Below are 20812 nucleotides of genomic sequence, written 5' to 3'. Positions count from 1 at the left end.
TTTGTTAGGAAACTTTTGTTTCTAAAATCTCTGTAACCTTCCCGGTTCCTCTTTCCTCCTGGGCATTCGGTAATTCCTTTGAGTCTGTAATTTACTCCTATATGACTCCATAAATCTCTTTTTCGTTTAAGTTAATTTCTGTTGGTTGCAACAAGAGAACTCTAACTGATCCAAATAATAGAAAAAAAATATTCATGGAGTCGGGGGAAGGTTTACCCCTTCAAAAAAAATCCATAAATCTATCACTCCAACACAAAAGATTTTAATTTTTTCGTATTACTGATTGGTTCGTTTTTACATAGTTAGAATCGTGGTGTACATATTATCTTACATTTTGATTTTCCTACCTAGCATTGTACCTGCAAAATTTTTTAGTGTTCCTACATAGTCTATTCATCATTTTAAGTGTATGTAATTATCTCATACAGGTATATCATAATTTATTAAATCTTGATCCACTGGTTGGATGTTTGAGGTGATTTTAGCCAGCAGATATGATGTTTAAAATGAGCATTTTCACAGCAAGCTGTGTGCTTCTGTTGAATTATTTCTTTCCTTAGGATAAATTTACAAAATTGAAAAATGGATCTGCTATGGTGTTATCCTTGATCCTTTCATGCATTTGATGTGTTGCTTTGTAAAGTGAAAGGTGCTTTTGTGCACAAGTAATCTTCTGTTTTTATGTTTGGATTTCCATTTATAAGATATTCTCAGATTGGGCAAATTCACATGAATAGACTTTACTTGGTTATAAATTGTGCTCTGTGTTATGACTGTTACACAAGTATTCATGTGATTATAACTATTTAAATACACCTTTGATTGAATGTAACATACATAAATAAAAATGGCACAAATCATAAGGGTAGAATCTCAATGAATTTTCACAAAGTGAACACAGCCATATAGCCAGTATGAAGATCACAGAGGACTACTCGCCCTCTAGAAGCCCCCTCGGGCTTCCACTCAATTATAACCTTCTGTCAGATAACCGCAATTCTGACTTCTAGTACCATAATTTAATTTCTTCTTTAATTTGAGCTTTTAAATAAATGTAGCCTTTTGTGTATGGCTTCTTTCACTCAATATTATGTTTATAAGCTTTATCCATGTGTAGCAATAGTTTGTTCATTCTCATTCTGTGTAGTATTGCATTGTACAGTTATACATAATTTATTTATCTTGTCTACTGTTGAATGGACATTTGGGTTGTTTGCAAATTTGGTTACTACAAATAGGACTGAAATTGTCAGGTCACAGGTTATGCACATGTTCAGCTTTCTTAGAAACTGCCAAACAGGTTTCTAAAGTGGTATGCCATGCCAATTTACATTCTCACCAGCTGTGTGGGAGAGTTCCGGCTGCTTCACCTCTTCTGATTTTGACTTGTGCTTTTTCATGTGTTTCCTGTTACTTAGATGTTCTCTCTTTTAACATACCTGTTCAAGTCTCTGACCTATTTTCAGGGGTCAGCTTTATTGAGGTATGATTTTCATACAACAAAATTCACCCTTTTGAGTACAATTCTGTGAATTTTACAAATGTATTCTATAATGTAATCATCATACTCATGATATAGAATCTTTCCATTACCCATGAAAGTTCCCTTTTGTCCTTTGAAGTCAATTTTCTTCTCCCACCCTCTGATTCCTGGCAACACTAACATGTATCCTGTCACTATACCTTTGTTCTTTCTATAATTTCATATAAATGCAATCACATAGGAAGTAACCCTTTTTGTGTCTGGCTTCTTTTACTGAGCACAATGCTTTTGAAATTCTATCCATGCCATTCCACGTATCAGTAGTTCATTGGGGTTTTTTTTTTTATTGCTAAATAGCATTCCATTTTATGGATATACCACAATTTGTTATCCACTCATCTGTTAATGGGACATTTTGTTGTTTCCCAGTTTGGGCCATTATGAAAAAAAGCTGTAATGAACATTCAAGTACATGAGTTTGTAAATACATATGTTTTCATTTCTCTTAGGTAGATATCTAGGAGCATGATGCTGGGTCCTATGGTAAGTGGTGTATTTATAAGAAATTGTCAAATTTTTCCAAAGTGACCATATCATTTACATTCTTACCAGGAATAGATGAGGGTTCTAGTTGCTCGACATCTTTGGCGACACTTGGTACTGTCAGTGTTGTTAATGTGAAGCCTTCTAATGGGTGTGTAATGGTATCTTATTATGGTTTTAATTCCATTTCCTTGATGACTAATAACGTTGAGCATCTTTTAATGTGCTTGTTGCCATTAATAAAATATCTATTCAAATCTTTCACCCATTTTATAAATTGAGTTCTTTTATTTTAATTTGAGCTCTTATTGAGTTGTGTGCATTCTTTTGTGTTCTTGATACAAGCCTTTTATCAGGTATATTTTATAAATATTGTCTTCCAGACTGTGGTTTGAGTTTTCATTCCTTAACATGGTCTAAAGATGAGCAATTATTTTTAATTAGTAAAAAATCAAGTTTATCAATTTTTTCTTTTATATGTCATGCTCTTTGGGTCCTATTTAAGAAATATTTGCCTAATACAAGATCACAAACTTTTTTTGTTTTGTTTTGTTTGTTTGTTTGGTGGGGGGGGCAGGTAAGTATGTTTATTTACTTATTTGCTTATTTAATGGATGTACTTGGGATTGAGCCCAGGACTTTGTGCATGCTAAGCACAAACTCTACCACTGAGCTACACCCTTCCCCTAAGATCACAAACATTTTACTCCATCTCTTAACAATCTGACAACAGCTGCATGCTATATTATATAATACCAGTTTTGATCCTTCTTTTAACATCTTTCTTCACTATTTTTTCTTGTCTCATTTTACTGGGTAGGATCTCTAGTACAATGTTGAATAGAAATAATAATAGGCACCCTTATCTCATGCCTAACCTCAGGAGAAAAGCTATCATTATTTCACCATGAGAGATGATATTTGCTAGAGGTTTTTTTAAGACAGTCTATAAGATAGGATACAGGTCTCTCACTGTCAGAACAGGGAGTTTCAAAATATGGGAATGGGGAAAACTAGGATGAACACTGGTGCTGTATTGGAATTGGAAAAATCCTTACAAAAGAATGGTTTTACATATAGATATACATATAAATACAAACATAATTATGTCTGTGTATATAACTGCATTTATGTACATATATATTTCCTAGCTCTGTCTATTGACATAAAAGTAGAGAGTATATCTAGCACATAAATCTTGGTATCTAAATATTATTCAATATCATTCTCCAAAGGAACTAGAGCTCATTGGGAAAATGGCTGATTCCAGACTTGGGGCAGGAAAAATATGAGATAAGCCTGGAATAGCTTCCAGAGAGTGAGTACGTGCTCCAAAAAATGATAAGGACACGTCAAAAGTACACAGGAACCAGCCTGAAGGAATTTTAATTCATTAAATCTTGGACAATTTGAACATCAGGACAAGTACCAGCAGTAAAAAACTACAACTATATTGAATAAAGTAAAAACCCATGAATTAATATTAATAAATTTAAAAGATTAAATTAACTAGAAGATAGACTGGTGGGTGGATAGCTGGGGGAAGTCTCTTTTACACTAGAATTCTAACTAATAAATATATAGGGAATGACTGGGTTAGAAAATCATCATTTTGCAATCATCATAGTGATTATTAATTCTGGAATCATCAAAAGATGTTAAAAATGAGTCTTAAAGTATCTCCACATAAAATACTTCGAATTGCATTGGGAAAAATAGTAATTTTACAATAGAGGAACTGATAGATACACCTTAACTACGTGATTAAAGTCAACATTACCAGTAATAAGACAAACCAACACCATGGGCATCCTGATATAATATACTGACACAGATACAATATCACTTCTGTGGTATTCCCACCAAAAATGCATTATCTGAATCTATTCATGAGGAATCATTAACTGAACTCAATAGAAGTATATTCTTCAAAACAACAAGCCTGTATTATTCAAAAATTTTATAGTCATAAACTAGAAAGTAAAGATGAAGAACTATTTTGGATTTTAAAAGACTAAAGTGACATGGCAACTAATGCAATGTGTGGTCCTGGATTGGATCCTGGACCAGAAAAAATACATTTTTTAAATTATAAAAAATAATATTAGGAAAATTGTTGAGGTTTAGTAAGGTCTGTAGATTATACGATAATGTTATTATCAATGTATCCTCATTTTGGTAGTTTTACTGTGGTTATGTAAGTAAGTTTCCTTGTTCTTAAACAATACATACTGAAGTATTTGGGGGATAAAGAGATATCTATAACTTAACTCTTAAATGGCTCATACAAATAATATAGATAAAATGAAATAGATAAAACAAATGATACAACTTTAAAAGCTTGGTGAAGGATATACAGGAGTCCTTTCCTTTTCTGCAACTTTTTTGTAAGTCTACAATTATCACAAAATAAAAGACTACCAAAAAGAGAAAAAAAATTACTAGTTTGCCATGAGTTTTAAATCATGAATGAGATGAATTCTTACGTAATTCTTGTGCAAGGCTATACATTTCAGCCTTTAAAGTTATACATTTCCCACTAAACACAGATGTAACTGCATATTAAAATTTTTGATGTCATATTTTCATTATGATTTAGTTCAAAATATTTTCTAATTTCTACTGTGAGTTTTTTCTTTGATGAATTACTTAAAAATATATTGCTTAATTTCTGTGTTATGGGGAATTCTGTAAATGTTGGGTGAAATATTTCATATATATCAATTGTGTCAATTTTGTTAATCACATTGTTCAAACGTTATGCATCCTTACTAATTTTTGTCTCCTGTCCTATCGATTTCTGAGAGATGTGTTAAAAGCTTCTAATGTGACTGTAGATTTGTCTATTTCTCCTTGAAGTTTTGGCAGTTTTTTTTCGCTTTATGTATTTTGTACTATGTTGCTGGTTGTATGCAAAATTAGAATTGCTATATCTTCCTGATGGGTTAATATTTTTATTATTGTGAAATATCACACTTTATTTCTAATAATGTATCTTTCCTTAAAGTCTACTTTATATGTTATTTATAGCTATATATGCTTTCTTTGGGTTAGTGTTTATATAAAATGTCTTTCTATTCTTTTACTTTTAACTATTCTGTGTTATAATTTTAGATTATTACTCTTGTATCTTTCATAAACAGCACATATATTTTTAAGACCAGTATGACAATCTTTGTTCTTTACTGGAATATTGTGCCATTTATATTCATGGTAATTAACTGGAGGAGTAATATATTGGGGTTGATAGCTAACATCTTACTATTTTAGTTTCTATTTATTCTACTCGTTACTTAATCCTTCTTATCATCTTTCTTGCCTTCCTTGGGCTTAATTGAGTGTTTTATTATTATGTTTTCTTTTACTATTTATACATTATATTATTTATATATACTTTTACTATTCTCTTAATAGTAACCCTGAAGTTTACAATACATACCCTTGACTTGTTTCAGCTAAGGATAAATACTTTCACTACTTCTGAGACAATATATCCTTGCCGGCATCCCCATGAGAGGGCTGTATCATTCTGATCCGTTCTTTGGGAGTGGACGTAGGTCTTCACCTTTTATGAAAACTGACTCTTATCTGGCTCTCTCCTCCTTCTGGGCTCAAGAGATCCAGATTCTCCCGAAGTCAAGTCATTCCCATTTTCTTAGAACCCCTTTCAGATAACTGAGTCTTCTGCCTCCCTAAAGGCTCTAGAAAAATCACATTTTAACCTTCCCTCTAGAGAAGAGAAGGGGAAAATACTTCTTATTTTTCTATGACAAGCCCATAGTCAAGAAAACAAGATAGATTTCTTAATCAACTGCCACACCTACTAATATTTGGGTTTTATGGCCTTGACTTAGAGTGTAATCATAATTAATCACACTGTTTCCATGGGAAATTAATTCAAAGTTATAGACATTTATCCTTTAGGGAACTTTGAGAACCCAATCTATCCACTGGATATACTCTCTGTATAACAGCATTTTTCTTGCTTCTCTTTATTTAAGGGAAGGAAAAATTGCAGAGACCAATGATAAGTTTCATTATTACTATAAAAATACTCTGGTCACTGCTTTAAGGCTTTGCTTCAACATTAATGCCTACAAATGATGTGAACATGAGGGAGTACACTCTTTCTCACCAAACTGCAAGATATTTTTGTGTCTTTAGTTTTTCTTCACTGGGGACATAAATGACATAGAGATAGAGAGGGGTAATCATTTCAAAGATATAACCTCCCTGAGGTACACTGTAGGGTTAAGAATGCAGTCATAAATACAGATGTAGGTAAGGCTTAATTTAAGGAACTGAATTTTGAGTATTGCAGCACTTAGGCCTAAGAACCATGAGACAGTGGCCTGGTTTAATAAAACATTACAAAGGTCCATTAGGAAAACTCTCCAGGGACAAAATGGTGGTAGTTTTGAAATAGACCATAACAGCTGCTGCTTTTGCTAAAAGTAACCATCCTGATTCCTAAATTTATCTCATTCTGTGATAACCGACTTCTCATTTTGGGGAGAGACAACGTGCTAAAGCATTTCCTGTGCTCGTTAGCTTTCATCCTGGACTTAATACTAGTCTTTCTTTGAGGTGTCTGATAAGGTGGCTGCCTCAAGTACCAAGCACTTTTCACAAGATGGACTAAGGGTAAATTGAACTCAAATTTTTTTTTCTCTAAAATCCTTTCCTAATTCCACAGGTGGAACACTTTTGTTTTTCAGTTTCACTGGACCACCATTCCCATGTCTAGTCCAATAACAAGGTGTATTTCTATGTGATTATGCAGCATATCGTAAGAGGAAACGTTTTTCCAAAATAAGTTATAAATTTGGCCTAGGGTTGTCCAAAAACTGGAAATGATCTATAAAACAATTCAACAGTCATAAAATGATTTTTAAAATCTGCTTTTCCCCATAAGAGCTCATCCACACTTAATCATTCAAGAGCTGATTATCCAGAATGTGTAATATACAAATCCGTTATTTCTTCTTTTCCCTTCTGCTGCCTGATTTTTGGTCATTTCACAGCTCATTAGTATTCTTGCTCTTGGAAAATAAAAGCAAATGTAGCTCAAACTAGTATTTGCAACTTTCTATCTAAAGGTTTTGTAGGAAGGGTTACAATTACTGGTTTATATATCGCTTTTCTTTAATAAGTATCTGTTTAGGCTCCATTGGGCACTGGGGAAGAATTAAAGATATACAAGACATTGTTCCTATCCTTAAAGCTATTACAATATAATTGGAGAAAAAAGGTTTGTGTATAGTAAAGTCAAATATTAACGCAAGACAATATATTATTAACCAACAATATGAAGGAATGTGGTCATACATACATAGTGTACAAAAGAATTTTATAGACCTATCATGGTTTAGAAAAGGGAGAGCACAATATGAACTGACAAGATTGTCACAGAAACTCTCAATAAAGTAGTGAGACTTGAGCTGGGAGAGCTAGACTAGCAAAGAATGGATGGAATTTTAGCATGGGAAAAGCGAAAAAAAGAAAATTCTGCACAAAGTAAAAAACACAAGAAAAATCCCAGAATTCCAGGGTCAAAGACCCACAGATACTTTTAAATGGACTATTCCAAGCATACAGAGTATAAAGAATAATACAACAAATTCTTTTTTCTTTCCCACCCAGCTTTGTCACGTATTTGCTTCAGATCCACATTTTTTAAAATACAGATTTGGCTAAAGGCTTCTATGTATTCTATCATTGTCCTGCTTTCTCAGCAGAGGTACAACTATCCTGAATTTGGAGTTTATCATTATCATGAATGGTTTTAAATGTTTATGACAAATGGAAATATATAGTATTGTGTAATGTGCTTAAAGTTAATGAAAATGATAGCATACTTTATGTACATTCTGCTACCTTTTTTCACTCAATATTCTATTATTGGAGATTTATGCATATTCTAGTTCTAGTTCATTTCTTTTAAGTATAATATTATATTCCACTGTGTGATCATACAATTTACTTATCCATTTTCAGATTGATGAACATTTAGGTTGTTTCCAATTATTTTCCTGTAATAGACAATGCTTCAATGAACATTCATTTACATGTCTCCTTATGCATATGACAGAGTTTCTTGTACAAATGGAGAAGTGGAATTGTTAGATTGTAAGATTTTAAGGACACTTTTAGCTTTAATAGATAACAAAAAATTGCCTTCCAACATGGTTGTACCAATTTATTCTCCTCCCCATAGTGTATGAGATTTTCCATTTCTTACCTACCTTTGCAACTCTGATGACTACATCATAGACATGGAACTGCCAGAGTACCCTGGAGTCAATTCTTCTTGTAAACTAGCTCTCTGTGTAGGTGATGCTCAGCTTTGGGTCTCACCATGAGCCAGCCCAGCCCAAGCTAAGAGGCAAGATCAAACGTCTAAAAGAGAATTGGAGAGCAAAAAAGGACTGGTTTAGGGGTTGAGGATTGGGTGCGTATTGTATTCACTTTTGCATCCCCAATTATATAATACAACCTGAAACTCAGTACTCAAAGCTCAGTAGATGTTAAATTGACTGAAACTAATTGTAATCCCTGATCCCCTTCTGGCTTTCACTCCTCTAAGCGTCAGTTTCCCCATCTGTATATTAAGGATGATAATAAATTAAGGAGTCACTCCAAAATTAAATGATATATAAATATAAACCCATTTTTAAAATTTTTTATTGAAGTTTAGTTGATTTAAAATATTGTGTTAGTTTCAGGTGTACAGTAAAGTGATTTGGATATATATATTGCTTTTAAAAATTATTTTCCTTTATAGATTATTACAAGATACTGAATATAGTTCCCTGTGCTATACAGTAAATCCTTGTTGTTTATTTTATATATGGTAGTGTGTATCTGTTAATCCCATATTCCTAATTTATCCTTTCCCCACATTCCCCTTTGGTAACCATAAGTTTGTATTCTATGTCTGTGAGTCTGTTTCTGTTTTGTAAATAAGTTCATTTGTACTGTTTTTTAGATTCCACATTTAAGTGACATCATATGATATTTGTCTTTCTGTCTGACTTACTTCACTCAGTATAATCCATGAAAATGTTTATAAATGTTAAAAAGCAATGCAAATTAAATTATAAAAGATTCAAAAGCTGCTTCTGTGTTGTGACTTCTTAGATTTGACCAGGTAATATTTTAGCAGTTCAAAAGTATTGCCAAATGCAAAGCTACAGAAGCAATAAAAAGAGAGTGGTTTCCAGGGGTTTAGGGAGAGGGAGGGAGAGAGGAATGAATAGATGGAGCACAAGAGATTTTTAGGGCAATGAAATTATTCTGTATGATACTACAGAGGTGGCTACAGGTCATTATGCATTTGTCAAAACCCATAGAATGTACAACATGAAGAGTGAACCCTAATGTAAACTATGGACTTTGGTTGATAATCATGTGTCCATGTTGGTTCATCGATTGTACCAAATATGCCACACTGATGAGGGATTTTGAGGGTAGTGGAGTATATATGTGTGGGTGGGGAAGGCTATGTGCCAACTCTCTGTATTTTCTGCTCAGTTCTGCTGTGAACCTGAAACTCCTCTAAAAAATAAAGTCTATTAACTAAAAAAAAAAAAAAAAAAGTATTGCCAAATGTCCCATTGGCATTCTTCTTATAACCCTAATTAGTTTTGGACTCCCACCTACCTCAGACTCTTCTCAGGATCACATAAAAAGATACACTGTAATTTTAAAAAGGTATTCCAATCTTTAATTGCAGCTCTCAAAGAGCATCTATGAGGAACCCATTCACGGTTAGAGCCACACTTGAGTTCCATTCAGTTCTCTCTAGTCCTCAAACATAAATTCCCAAACGCTTTTTCTAGGACCCAGTTTATTGGGCTTTTCATTATTTTCTCCCTTCTCCCCTTCTTCCAACACCTGAAAAGTTGATTTAGCTCCTTTCTGGCTAAATTATCCCCCTTGTCTTCTCACTTCTCCACTATCATGTCTTCACTATCCTTTCCCTAAATTCCACATCACAAATACATTAAAGAAAGACAAGCTGGAAAATACTTCCTGGGGAAGAATGGATACATACTCATATTTTAGTAAATCATCCCACAGCATAAAGTCTTGTTATCGAAGTCAGTAACATTATTTTCGCTTTATATGTTTAAAAAACAAGGTCAGGAGGGAGGCTATAGCTCAAATGGTAAAGCACATGCTTAGCATGCATGAGGTCCTGGGTTCATTCTCCAGTTCCTCCATTAAAAACAAAACAAACTAATAATAAATAAATAGACCTAATAATCTCCCCCCACTAAAAAATAAACTAAAAAAAATAAAAAGGCAAGATCCAGAAACATTTTCTGCTTCTGTTAAGCTGCTCACCATTGCCCTACACTCTCAGATTCTCTTAGCGATCTCATGATTCTACCGTCTTTATTTGTATGACTCAAATTTAGACGTCATGATCTAATTTCCTCTTGCACTTTCTAAATCTGTCACTATCCTTGCAATGGCTTCTCCTTAATGCCCTTTCATCTTCTCAAACTTAATATTCCTAAAAGTGAACTCACATTCATTCCAAATTTAGTGGTCCCTCAGGACTTCCATGTTTCCATTGTTGGCATTTTGAGAAGCATGTTTCCTGGCCAGGTGTGGTTTTATTAGAAGAAGAATGAGGCCAGAGAGACTAATTAAGAGGCCTTGCACCAAGCAGCAAAAAACAGGCTGCACTCAGATTTCCAGACATGGTGTTTTGGGTTTCTTTGGAAGGACCAAAGAGGGCTCTCTTTAGGTGAGAGGTAAGCCCTAAACATTGGCATCAGCAAGGTAAAAGTGTTATACTTTCAGGTATTAAAAGTTCATACAGACATTTTCAGCTACTGACACCCAGTTAGTGGTGCTGATGTTGAGACAAAAAGAGAGAATGTGTGGAAACGGCTCCACACTTACACTGGAACAGTATTATTCACAAATTTCATATGAGCTTAGCCATTTGTACATGAAATACAAAGCAGCAGGGAGATTGTCATGAGTTTCCTTCCTCCTGTTCCTTTTGCCATGAGAACAATTATTCCATCAACACATGTTTAAACTATTTCTGATGGTATCAGACGCTCAGCTGGGAACGTTCATACTACCAGATTAGTCTTAATTTAAACATAATTTTTTTTAAAAAAGTATCTTTAAGTAACCCAGATGATTAGACTCCAGGCTGAAGTTTTGGCTCTAATGCTGAGAGAGGCCTTGTTCCAGCTGGGCTTTGCCATAAACTCAGGACCAGCAAACAGATCTGTTTCCTGGGGGGGGAGATCTGAGTCACTCTGAGAAATAGGTTACCTTCACATCTGCCTTCACCCATGAGCAGGGGGTAAGGAATAATGAAAAACTCCTGGTACGTTATTTGAATTATTTAACTGAGCTTGCTTGCTTGCTTGCTTTTTTTTTTTTTTTTTTTTGTCTGTTTTGATCAAGAAAAACTCTAGTCCAGGTTTAAACCAAATGAGCAGATTTTTTTTTCCCAAAGAGATGAACTTTCTAGATCTATGAGGGGATTGCTTTTCAATAGGTTTTGTCAGCAGCAGGGTAGTGGAGTCCTCCTAAGGGAGTAATAATAACTAGAATAAAGCTCCTACAGAAAAGGCCAGCAGGAGAACACTGGGCAGTAATGTACCCTGGAAACACAGTGTATGTCACCACATCTGTTCTTGGTCAACTTGGTCTGGCCCAACAGTGGCCTCCCTCTGTATTTGGGAGCTAGGGGACAGAGCAATACCCTTTAACTGAGGGCATCTAAAGGGAATTTTAGGCTAGGTGTTATATGAAAGGGAACCAGGGAAACACTATGCTTTAATCTATCACGGGATAAAAAATGAATATAATGAGGAGTTTCGTTGATAAGATTATCCAGCATCTCTCTCTCTCTCTCTCTTACCCAGTCTATACTCAGCCTGCACTTACTTACAATCCTCTGATATTTTGTTGTCTCTTTTTCACAGAGCCTGCACCCCTCAAATTGAGTCTAAAAAGATATTACCTATAGTGCAGGCCAAAGAGCACCCCCTTGAAATCCTGGCTTCCCAAGAAGAGGTTCTTGTCTAACTTGTTTGTCTTTGCAAGATCTCACCGGGAAGCAATACTGGGTAGAGGCACTCTACGCTCTGCTTTGTTGGTGCATCAAAGCTGTTTGGTGATGAGATGACATCTGTCCTGATGAACTGTTGGCAGGGCAGGAACTTTACAGTAGGATCTATGAGACCAGGTTTCTTTTCCCTGTGATGATCTCATTCATCAGAGGGGAGCAAATACATTTTTTGGAGATGTTTCCTGACTGGGACGCCAGGTCGGAGTTGAGGATTCTGTAATTATAGATTGTGTTTTGATCCCCTGGAGTTCGGCAGCACAGCGGCCCTGAGTTTGTTGCAACTATAAAAAAACTGAATCCAAGTTTAGGCTACAATATTGTGTTGAGATAATAGGTAGTTATAATCCTACTGTAGTCAACACTGACCAGACTGCATTTGGAATACTGAGCTCAAGGCTTAGTGCCAGAGTTTGGAAAGATACTAATAATTAAACGAGTCCAAATGAGAGGGGTAGAGATGAGATGTATGATGATCATAATGCATGAGAAAGGCTGAAGGGGATCTGGGAGAATATAACTAAGAGGAGCTAGAAGAGCAGAAGAGGGACTCTGAACATCAATAGTTAGGTCAGACTGACCTCCATGATGACAAACCTAATGATACTTTACTGTCTCCCTCCTCCTTAGTCTCTCTTTGGCATTTAACACAGTTGATCATTCTCTTCTCAAAATTCCCTCCTTCTTTGCTTCATCGATACCAATTGTATTAGTTCCACAGATAGTAAAATTGAATAAGAAGTGCAAGATACTTGTGTGTGGAAACACCTGCGAAGGATAAAGAGGAACAAGAGCAGGAGTAGGAGGCAAGAGTGTCTGACTGCTATGCATACTGTAACGCCTGTGATGGGAGAGGAAGAAGGGAGAGGGGTTGGGTAGGAAGAGCCTCAGTCTGCAGGGCAGCTCTGGGAAAGTCTGGGAGCCTCAGAACAAAGACTGCTCATTAGAGGAAAACAAATTGGGCAGGAATGGCTGGCCAAGCTCAGTCATTGGCTAGGAGCACCTGGGGGGAGAAAGACCGCTGCATGAATGCTGTGATGTTTCCCAAAGACACGGCGCCTGGTGGCTGCCAGTGAATCACACTCATCACAGCAGGTGAATCCTTGAAGGGAGTCCAGAGTGGTGCACTTCTATGGCTGCCACACAACTTCATTTCCACATGACATACTGGGTCCCACCTTCCTAGCCTCCTTTGCTGGATTCTCTTCCTTTGCTCACGCTCTGTTGGGTTTCTCTAGGAACCCATTTTCTGCCTATTTCATACATCTTCTCTATAAGAATTCATCTCAACCCACAATTTTAAATACTACCATCACTGAATGTTAATGATCACTCCATACGTTAATTCAGGTCATCATTTTCTCTCACCCGTTACTGCAAGGGTCTCCTAACGATTCTCCTATCTCATCGCCAGCCTTGTCATCTGCTTTAGATTCATTTGCCTTCTGCAGCTGGTGGGATATTTCTAAGGTACAAATAAGATCGTGTCTTTCCTGTGCTGAAAACCCATTAACAGCTCCCTTGTGTTCTCAGTTAAAAATCCAAGTTATTTAACACAATGTATATGCCCCTTAATGGACTGGTCCCTGTTTATCAATCTAGCCTCATCTGTTATTCACCCCAAACAGAATTACTTCTGTTTCTTTGAGTGTAACCTTTCTCCTCTCAGAATGGCTTCTTGTCTGGCTAATTCTCTACTTGTCTTTTAAGTCTCAGCTTAGAGGTTCCTTCCTCTGCGAAGACTTCCATAAGCTGCAAAGACTAGATTTGGTGCCCTCTTATATGATCCTAGGAACCACATAATAAAGGGCAGGCGGAATCTCGGTTGTGCATTTACAGAGGGCAGTGAAACATCACTTGGGTGCTACATATTGGAAATGTAATAAAAGGGACAATATTTTACATTATCAGGACTTCTCCTAGGGAACATACCATATGAAATAGAAAGGAATTTTATGATAAATAATTTGGCGTGGGTGATCGTTCTCCGAAGGGACGTGATAGGCAAATATTCTCAATCCAGTCATCATCCACACTCCCTAGCCCAACCCCTAGGCATTTAGAAATGTTAATGACAGTATGGCTGGGAGCAGTATTGATGCGGGCAGGGATGTTATAATGTGTGGGGACAGTCCCACACAAGGAAGAACTGTCCTACCTAAAATGCTAATAAGACCTCCATTGAGAAACACCGTGCCAGGAGGTGTGCAAATCTGGGAGCAGAGCTGAACTGTAAAATTTACCACTTACTTTACATTTCTATTCGAGCACCTCAAACCTACCAGATATAAAACAGGATTATCTACTTTGATCCAGTGTTAAAACCCTCCCCCAGATAACCCCAGTTCCTCTTATTTTGCCAAACGCTATCATCTTTTTGGGATCTTCCCAGTTGTCTAAGCCAGAAGCCTGCTTGTTGTCTATGTCTCTGCCTGCTTCCTCACCTCCCCAAAACTGTCAACTCCATCTTCCAATTATTTCCTGGTTTCTTCCCCCTCTCTCCATCCTAGGCATCCCTAGCCCTAATCCAGGTTCTCTTATATATGTTATTGCATTTTCTTCCTAAATCATATCTCCATTCCCATCTTCATGACTATCACCCTTTAAAACATTCTAAAATGTACTCAAGGGGAGTGGGGATAGCTCAGTGGTAGAGTACATGCTTCACACGTGCAAGGTCCTGGGTTCAATCCCTGGTACCTCCATTAAAAAAAAATTTTTTTTAAAAAGAGGTAGGTTTCTTTAAAAAAGGGGTGGGGGGACAAACTACTAAAAAATAAAATAAAATGTACAAAAAATAACAGTAATTAATACTTTGTGAGATTACTGTGGTGCCAGGCACTACTGACTTTTGCATGTGTTTTCTTTTTGACTGTTCACAATAGCCCCAGTTTGAAAGAACTTTCCAAGGTCGTTCAGTAAGGAGACAGAGACAAGATTTGAACCCAGGTAGCCAGGCTCAGAGCTAGGCTAGGCTACATAACCTCTGGAACTTTCTGCCGTATTGTTTCACAGACATATCAGGGTCTGCTTCTCCTCCCCTGGTGGATGGCCTGGTTGTAGTGAGTCTTTTTTGAGCTCCGTTGGCTCAGTATTTCTTTCCCAGAGCAGCTAGTGTCCTGAAAATGTGAGTGGTGGTTATGAGGTCAATAAGCCAAAGAAGTGGATCCAAGGGGTTGGTTATTAGACAAGAGGTCCTGAGGATGAGACTGAAAGCTAGGTGGAGACAAGGGACCTTCTAAGCCAAAGACCCACGAGGGACGGGCTAACAGAAGGGTGTTCTGGATATAGTGCCAAGAGCTACTGCCCATCTTAGCCTTTCTGTGCTCCCTCCTGTGTGATGCTTACTTGGATGGATGCTTTAAGGGGCTAAGTGGTCAGTCTAAAGTGTACCACCTCCCCCTTGTTTGTCTGGCAAACTCCAACATATTCTTCAAGATTTAACTTTAGCATCATTCTTCTATCTTCCTGTATACATTTATGTCTCCCCTGGGCTCCTCACACTGTCTTGTGAGACTGCAAATTCCTGGAGGGCAGTCACCATGGCTTTTCTTTTTGTATTTTATATCACTAGAGTCCTATCATCACTGACTCTAAGTGTGTTACAGGGAAGGCAGCTTTTGGCTTAGCACAAGGGAAATTTTTAAAAGTATACTTTAACTACAGACTAGTGGCTAAGAGTATGGCCTTTGTGTCATACTACCTTGGTTCAAATTTCAGATGTGTTACCTTGAGCAGTTTAATCTGTTTGTGCCTCAAAAAAATGGAGATAACAATACCTATGCCATCAAGCTGTTGTGAGAATTAAATGAGATAATACATGGAAAGTACTCATCTCAGTTCCTGGCACCCCGCAAGCACTTGGTAATGTTAGATATTATTTTTTTCTATTATTTTCATGATTATGCACCAACACCACCTCATAATGAGGCGGAGTGCTTTGGAAACAGTGAGTTCCCTTTCACTGAAGGTATTCAAGCAGTAGTAAATATAAGAGAGATGCTGCGGAAGCAGCTTATGACTTCTAAGGATGCTTCTAATCATAGAAGAGGGGAGCTATTTCTTCTGATTCAAAGAAAGTGTGATCGTTAGTGTTACTTCTAGTGAAGCTGAGGAGCATTGGAATAGGGGGAAAAAAGACATCAGATTTGGCTGTATGTATATATCACAAAGAACAAAATACTTTATTCTTTGTCGATTGCAAAAGCCCTTTTATTTATGTTGTAACCCACATGGCAAGTCAGGCCCTTACATGTAAATTCATGTCTTTTCAAAAGGCCTAGCTTGGCCTTGCCAAGATGGAACAAACAAAACTTTAAAGACTGTTTCAGCCCTACTGAAATGTCTTTTCCCTTTGAAAGAAGTCTATTAGTGATGCAAAGGCAAAGTTATCTACACAGAAGATAATCCTAGCAAACAAAGCAGTGAAACTATTAGAACGTTCTTGTGCAGCATTCAATCCTGAGAATTTGGCTTTCCAGCATTAAAAAGGCGGAGAAAGAGAGCAGGACTGATTCCTATTTGGGATAGTTTATTAGGTCTGCTTATCTGAACCCTGGGCTAATTATCCCCCTGTTTGGCTTAGAGGCCAAACAATTCTCCAAATGTGGACAGGCTGAAGGAAGTCTTGCACTCTGGGCAAGTACTTTAAACAGACAAAAGCAGGGTTCTTAGCCATGGAATAACATTTACAGTCAGGAGTTTAATTCCCAAGACTTGAGAGCCTTAAGGTAGATCCATCCAGAAGTCACCCAATGAAAAGCACTCATAGGGCTGCAATTTAAGCGCTATGCTCATAGCTGATGCTTTAAAATAATTAAAAATTAAACAGTGGAAAGTCTACTTGTATAGGTGAAGATATGGTCATTTTCCAACGTCTTTTAGTCAGAGCACACAACTTCTTTGAGAATTTATTAAGCATGTAATCTTTCTGTAAGCAAAAGAATTGCAAAGATAAAAACGTATGTTGCAGTTAACTGTAAATTTGCTTGACTATTATTTGATTATACTTATTTATCCTTAACAGGCTTGATAAGACCTAGTTTCTCAGGGAGCCAAGAGGCTTTAGGGAATATTAGTGGTCAGAAAGTGTGGTGCCTAAGGGCATTGGGAAAGCGTTCCTGAAGTAAAATTCCAAAGTGGAATTGCTGAAAGTGGCCATCACCTTCTTGACTAAAGCTTTTGGAAATGCCTAGTGGGCAGTTTATGGATCACAGAAAATTAACCTTCCACATCCACATGATTTCTCGGACAGCCAATAAGAGTTGCAGCTGGTGTCCACACAGATAGTATGTAACGCTCGCAATCTGGGTCTTGAGCTGGGTGGGGCTTTGGGTAGGTAAACTACAGAGCTTCCGGATCATCACGTGTTGACAGCTCAGGTGTGGGAATGGATCTTGTCCTCGCTCCACCCTCCACTCTCCACCCCCACCTCTCCTTTGCAAGGTTGCTGGGCAGCTTGCAGTCCCCGCCCCGGCTTTAGATAATCCAGATGTCTCTGGTGAAGGTCAAGCCCAGCCTCAGTTCTGCGCTCTGCCTGCCTCCCACGCCCTCCACGCGGGCTGGCTAGCGGCCGTTCCGCGTGTTTTCCCTCAGAACTTCCCACGCCCTACCCAGTGCACACGCCTCCCAGGCCGCCCTCCTGGCTTGACCTGTTTTGCACCCTGACAGGTCAACTCCAAGGGCCCGAGTGTCGGGGAGCGGGGCCAGCACAGTTCACTTTCCTCAGGGGCTTTCCTCAGGCTTTTCCCCTTCCCCACAATCCCAGAAAGTCTGTGGTACTCCGCTGGGTCCTCTGTGTGTACCTGCTTCTAAGGAAAAAAAAGTTTGGGACACTGGCAGTCTTGCAAATGAAAACTATACTACCTGCTCAGGAGGGGACATGATGCGGCGACGTCAAACTTTGTCGTTGCGGGAGTGACAAGCGAACAGGAGCTCCCTTCTGCCTGTCTCTCGCGCGGTCTCGGGGGCGGGCGAACCTTTTCTGGCACCGCACCGTAGCAACCGCGCGCGGGGCCGCTGCCCCGGGAAGATGCGGCCGCGGGGGCCGGGTAGGGCCGGGCCGCCCGCCCTCGCCAGGCAGGCGCGCGGAGCCGGAGCGCGCACGGGGCGGGCCGCGCACGGGGCTGGGGAGCGCTCCCTCTGGGATCGCGGCTGCGCAGTCGGGCGGGAGCCGGGAAAAGGGGGAGGAGGGTGGAGGAGCCGGAGTAAGGGGAGGGGGAGGAGCGGCGAAGGCGGAAGCCATGTTGGAGTTTCACCCCGAGCGAGGGGCTGCGAGCGTTCTCCGCTCCGTGTGGGTGTGACCCGGGTTCGGCGCCGCGGCGTGCTGCCGGGGGCGGGGACGGTTAGGCCGGTCATCGTCGTCCGCTGCGGCGGCCGCAGCGTGGAGCCGAGCGATTGTGACCGCCGGGGGAGCCGGGGGCCGGCCGCGGCTCCCACTCTCCGTGTGGCCCCCTGAGCGCCCCCCCTCCCCTGCCCGGGAGGGAGGCGGGGGGCACCCGGGGCCCGCCATGAACCCCGGCTTCGATCTGTCCCGCCGGAATCCGCAGGAGGACTTCGAGCTGATTCAGCGCATCGGCAGCGGCACCTACGGCGACGTCTATAAGGTGAGGGCGAGGAGCCGCGCGCCGCCGAGGCCGCGGGGCGCTGACCCGCCGCCGGGAGGGCCGGGGGCGCCGCGGAGCCTGGGCGTCCGAGTCGGCGCTGCCTCTCGGTGGGAGACGCTGGCGCCCGGGAGCTGTGGGGGAGGAGGAGCGGCGGGCGCCCAGGGCTCCGCGGCCGCGCAGCGAACAAAGGGCCAGATGTTTAACCCCGAGACCTCGGAGTCCTCACCTGAGCCTCCCCTGGACGCGCGTCTCCCGGGAAGGACTGAACGGTGGCGGCCACTCTGCTCTTGAGCGTGCGGGCAGGTCGCGGCGTTTGTTGCATTGGCGGGGTCAGTGCGACGAGCCGGACCGCAGGGGTCTGGCGTCTGTCAAAGCTGCGTGCTTCAGGCCGACTTGGGGTTGTCCGCGGTGGGTTGGCATCTGCTGCCCACTGGGCCCAGAGGTAGTACCCTTGGCAAGCTCGGTTGACAGCCCCTCAACCTTTCTCTTCTTAACATCCGCATACCAGTTTAATTCTCCAAGTGATGACTTTATTCTGTAAGAGAGATCTCGTTAGTATTTTTCTCTTTTTTCTTTTTCTTTCTTCCTTTTTTTTTTTTTTTTGGAGGAAAGAGAAAATTTGTTTTCTTCAACTCAGATTGGATTATGATGCCTTATTTAACTTGTTTTTGTCAGTGACACATAGGATTCAGCTTTTTTTTTTTTTTTTAGGTAAATTGAATACTTAGGAAAGGTGCTGGTTTGACAAGGTTAGAATTCAAAGTCCATTGGTAGTACAGCATTCCTGTTGTAGAGGGACCACTTCTAAATGTGGGAGATAAATCATGCTTCCCTGGCCAGCTCAACTCTTGTCCTCGCAGAGACTGCCAAGAAGAGGAGGCTAGTGCCAAATGTGGCAGCAGTCTTGATTTGGTTGTGTATCTTCTTACTTGTAACTGAAGTGGAACTTCTCCTGTTTCACGTAACACCTGAGGATGCCCGAAGAAACTTAATTTTACTTTGGAAAGTTTTGTCTTAACTTTATTTTGCCCACGTTTAAGCAGTAGATTTTTAACTTTTACTTCACTGTAATGCAAATGGTAACTTAAAATGTTTAATACAGTGCAGCCAGTATTCTGCGTTAGTCTTGTGAATGACTTGCTTTCCATCATCACTTATCTCGCCACTTTTCTCCATAGACAGTACAGGTGTCTTGTGCACACCTATGTATAAGGTACTGTGCATCTAAGCACTTGGGTTGCAGCAAAAAAGACAGACACATTGCCAAGTCTTACTTGTTTATATTTTTTGGACAAGAACAACATTAAACAAGCATTTAGATAGTTGTTTTAATGCAGTTTTATCTTGTGCTGCGGAGAAGAGAAGATTAGGATTAGGGTTAGGAGAGCATGTAACAGGAGAGCCTCATCTTCTCTGGGGAGTTAGTGTAATGGGGAGAGGAAATTATTCCAGATAGAGGGAGCATGATCTGTGAAGGCTTGGAGGCCCCAAGGAACAGGGTAAGGATTTGAAAGGAGACCTCTATGGCCAGAGCAGCCAGAGAGGGAGGATGGCCCTAGATCATGCAGTCCTCCTAGGTACTGTAAGGAGGTCAGACATATTTAGGACAATAGGGAGCCATTGCAAGGTTTTAAGTAGGAGAGTGAAATAAGATTTGAATTTTTAAAAGTTTACCTACTGCATTGTGGGAAGTGGAGATGGGGGGGCAGAGGTAAAGAGCAGTTAGGAGGCCATTGTGAGAATAACCATTATGCTCTTGTGCTTTGGAATTTGTAGTGATTGTGAAAGTTGAAGTGAGTGGATCCTGGTAGCTTGGAATTGATTAAAGAAGTCTGGTTGTATTTAGACGAGAAGTTAACTGAAACTTTGCTCATGTGTCAGACTTAGGCGGCAGTGTGTGCAGTAAGTTCTTTTTAGGTTCTTTGCAAGAATAATTGGCTATGTATTTACTATATTTAGGAAAAACAGCTGGTAGTTAAGCCATATGATTAAAAAGTTAAAAAAATTAAGGCCTGTAATTTCCTAAGGACATCTAGGTGCAGTATAGATATAAGTTGATTAATCTTGTCATCTGTT

At 39.5% G+C, this 20812-nt stretch overlaps 1 protein-coding gene and 1 long non-coding RNA gene across 11 annotated transcripts in view; one reads left to right on the top strand and one right to left on the bottom strand.

Annotated features, from left to right (window-relative positions):
* Positions 1-18245, bottom strand: part of LOC141573328 (uncharacterized) — a 176577-nt gene extending 158332 nt beyond the window's left edge. For 2 of the 8 annotated variants that reach the window (XR_012511885.1, XR_012511889.1), the window contains exons 1-2: positions 17997-18240; positions 8272-8425 (exon numbers count right to left, since the gene is read on the bottom strand). This is a non-coding gene — a long non-coding RNA (uncharacterized LOC141573328). Of the gene's footprint in view, positions 1-8271; positions 8426-17996 lie in introns of all 8 variants that reach the window. The other 6 variants (XR_012511888.1, XR_012511886.1, XR_012511891.1 and 3 more) reach the window with 6 other exon arrangements.
* A 126-nt stretch (positions 18246-18371) lies between these two features.
* MAP4K3 (mitogen-activated protein kinase kinase kinase kinase 3) overlaps positions 18372-20812 on the top strand; it is a 155582-nt gene continuing 153141 nt past the window's right edge. Inside the window, exon 1 of one of the 3 annotated variants that reach the window (XR_012511878.1) lies at positions 18372-18736. Coding sequence is in view for 2 of the 3 variants with exons in the window: in XM_074378754.1 (XP_074234855.1) it covers positions 18641-18736 (96 nt within the window). In the remaining variant the exon portion in view is untranslated. The remainder of the gene's footprint in view (positions 18737-20812) is intronic. The other 2 variants (XM_074378754.1, XM_074378755.1) reach the window with 2 other exon arrangements.

The sequence above is a fragment of the Camelus bactrianus genome, chromosome 15, assembly GCF_048773025.1.
Source record: "Camelus bactrianus isolate YW-2024 breed Bactrian camel chromosome 15, ASM4877302v1, whole genome shotgun sequence".
In the NCBI taxonomy this organism is placed as follows: Eukaryota; Metazoa; Chordata; class Mammalia; order Artiodactyla; family Camelidae; genus Camelus; species Camelus bactrianus.
This window is presented reverse-complemented; position numbering and strand designations above follow the sequence as displayed.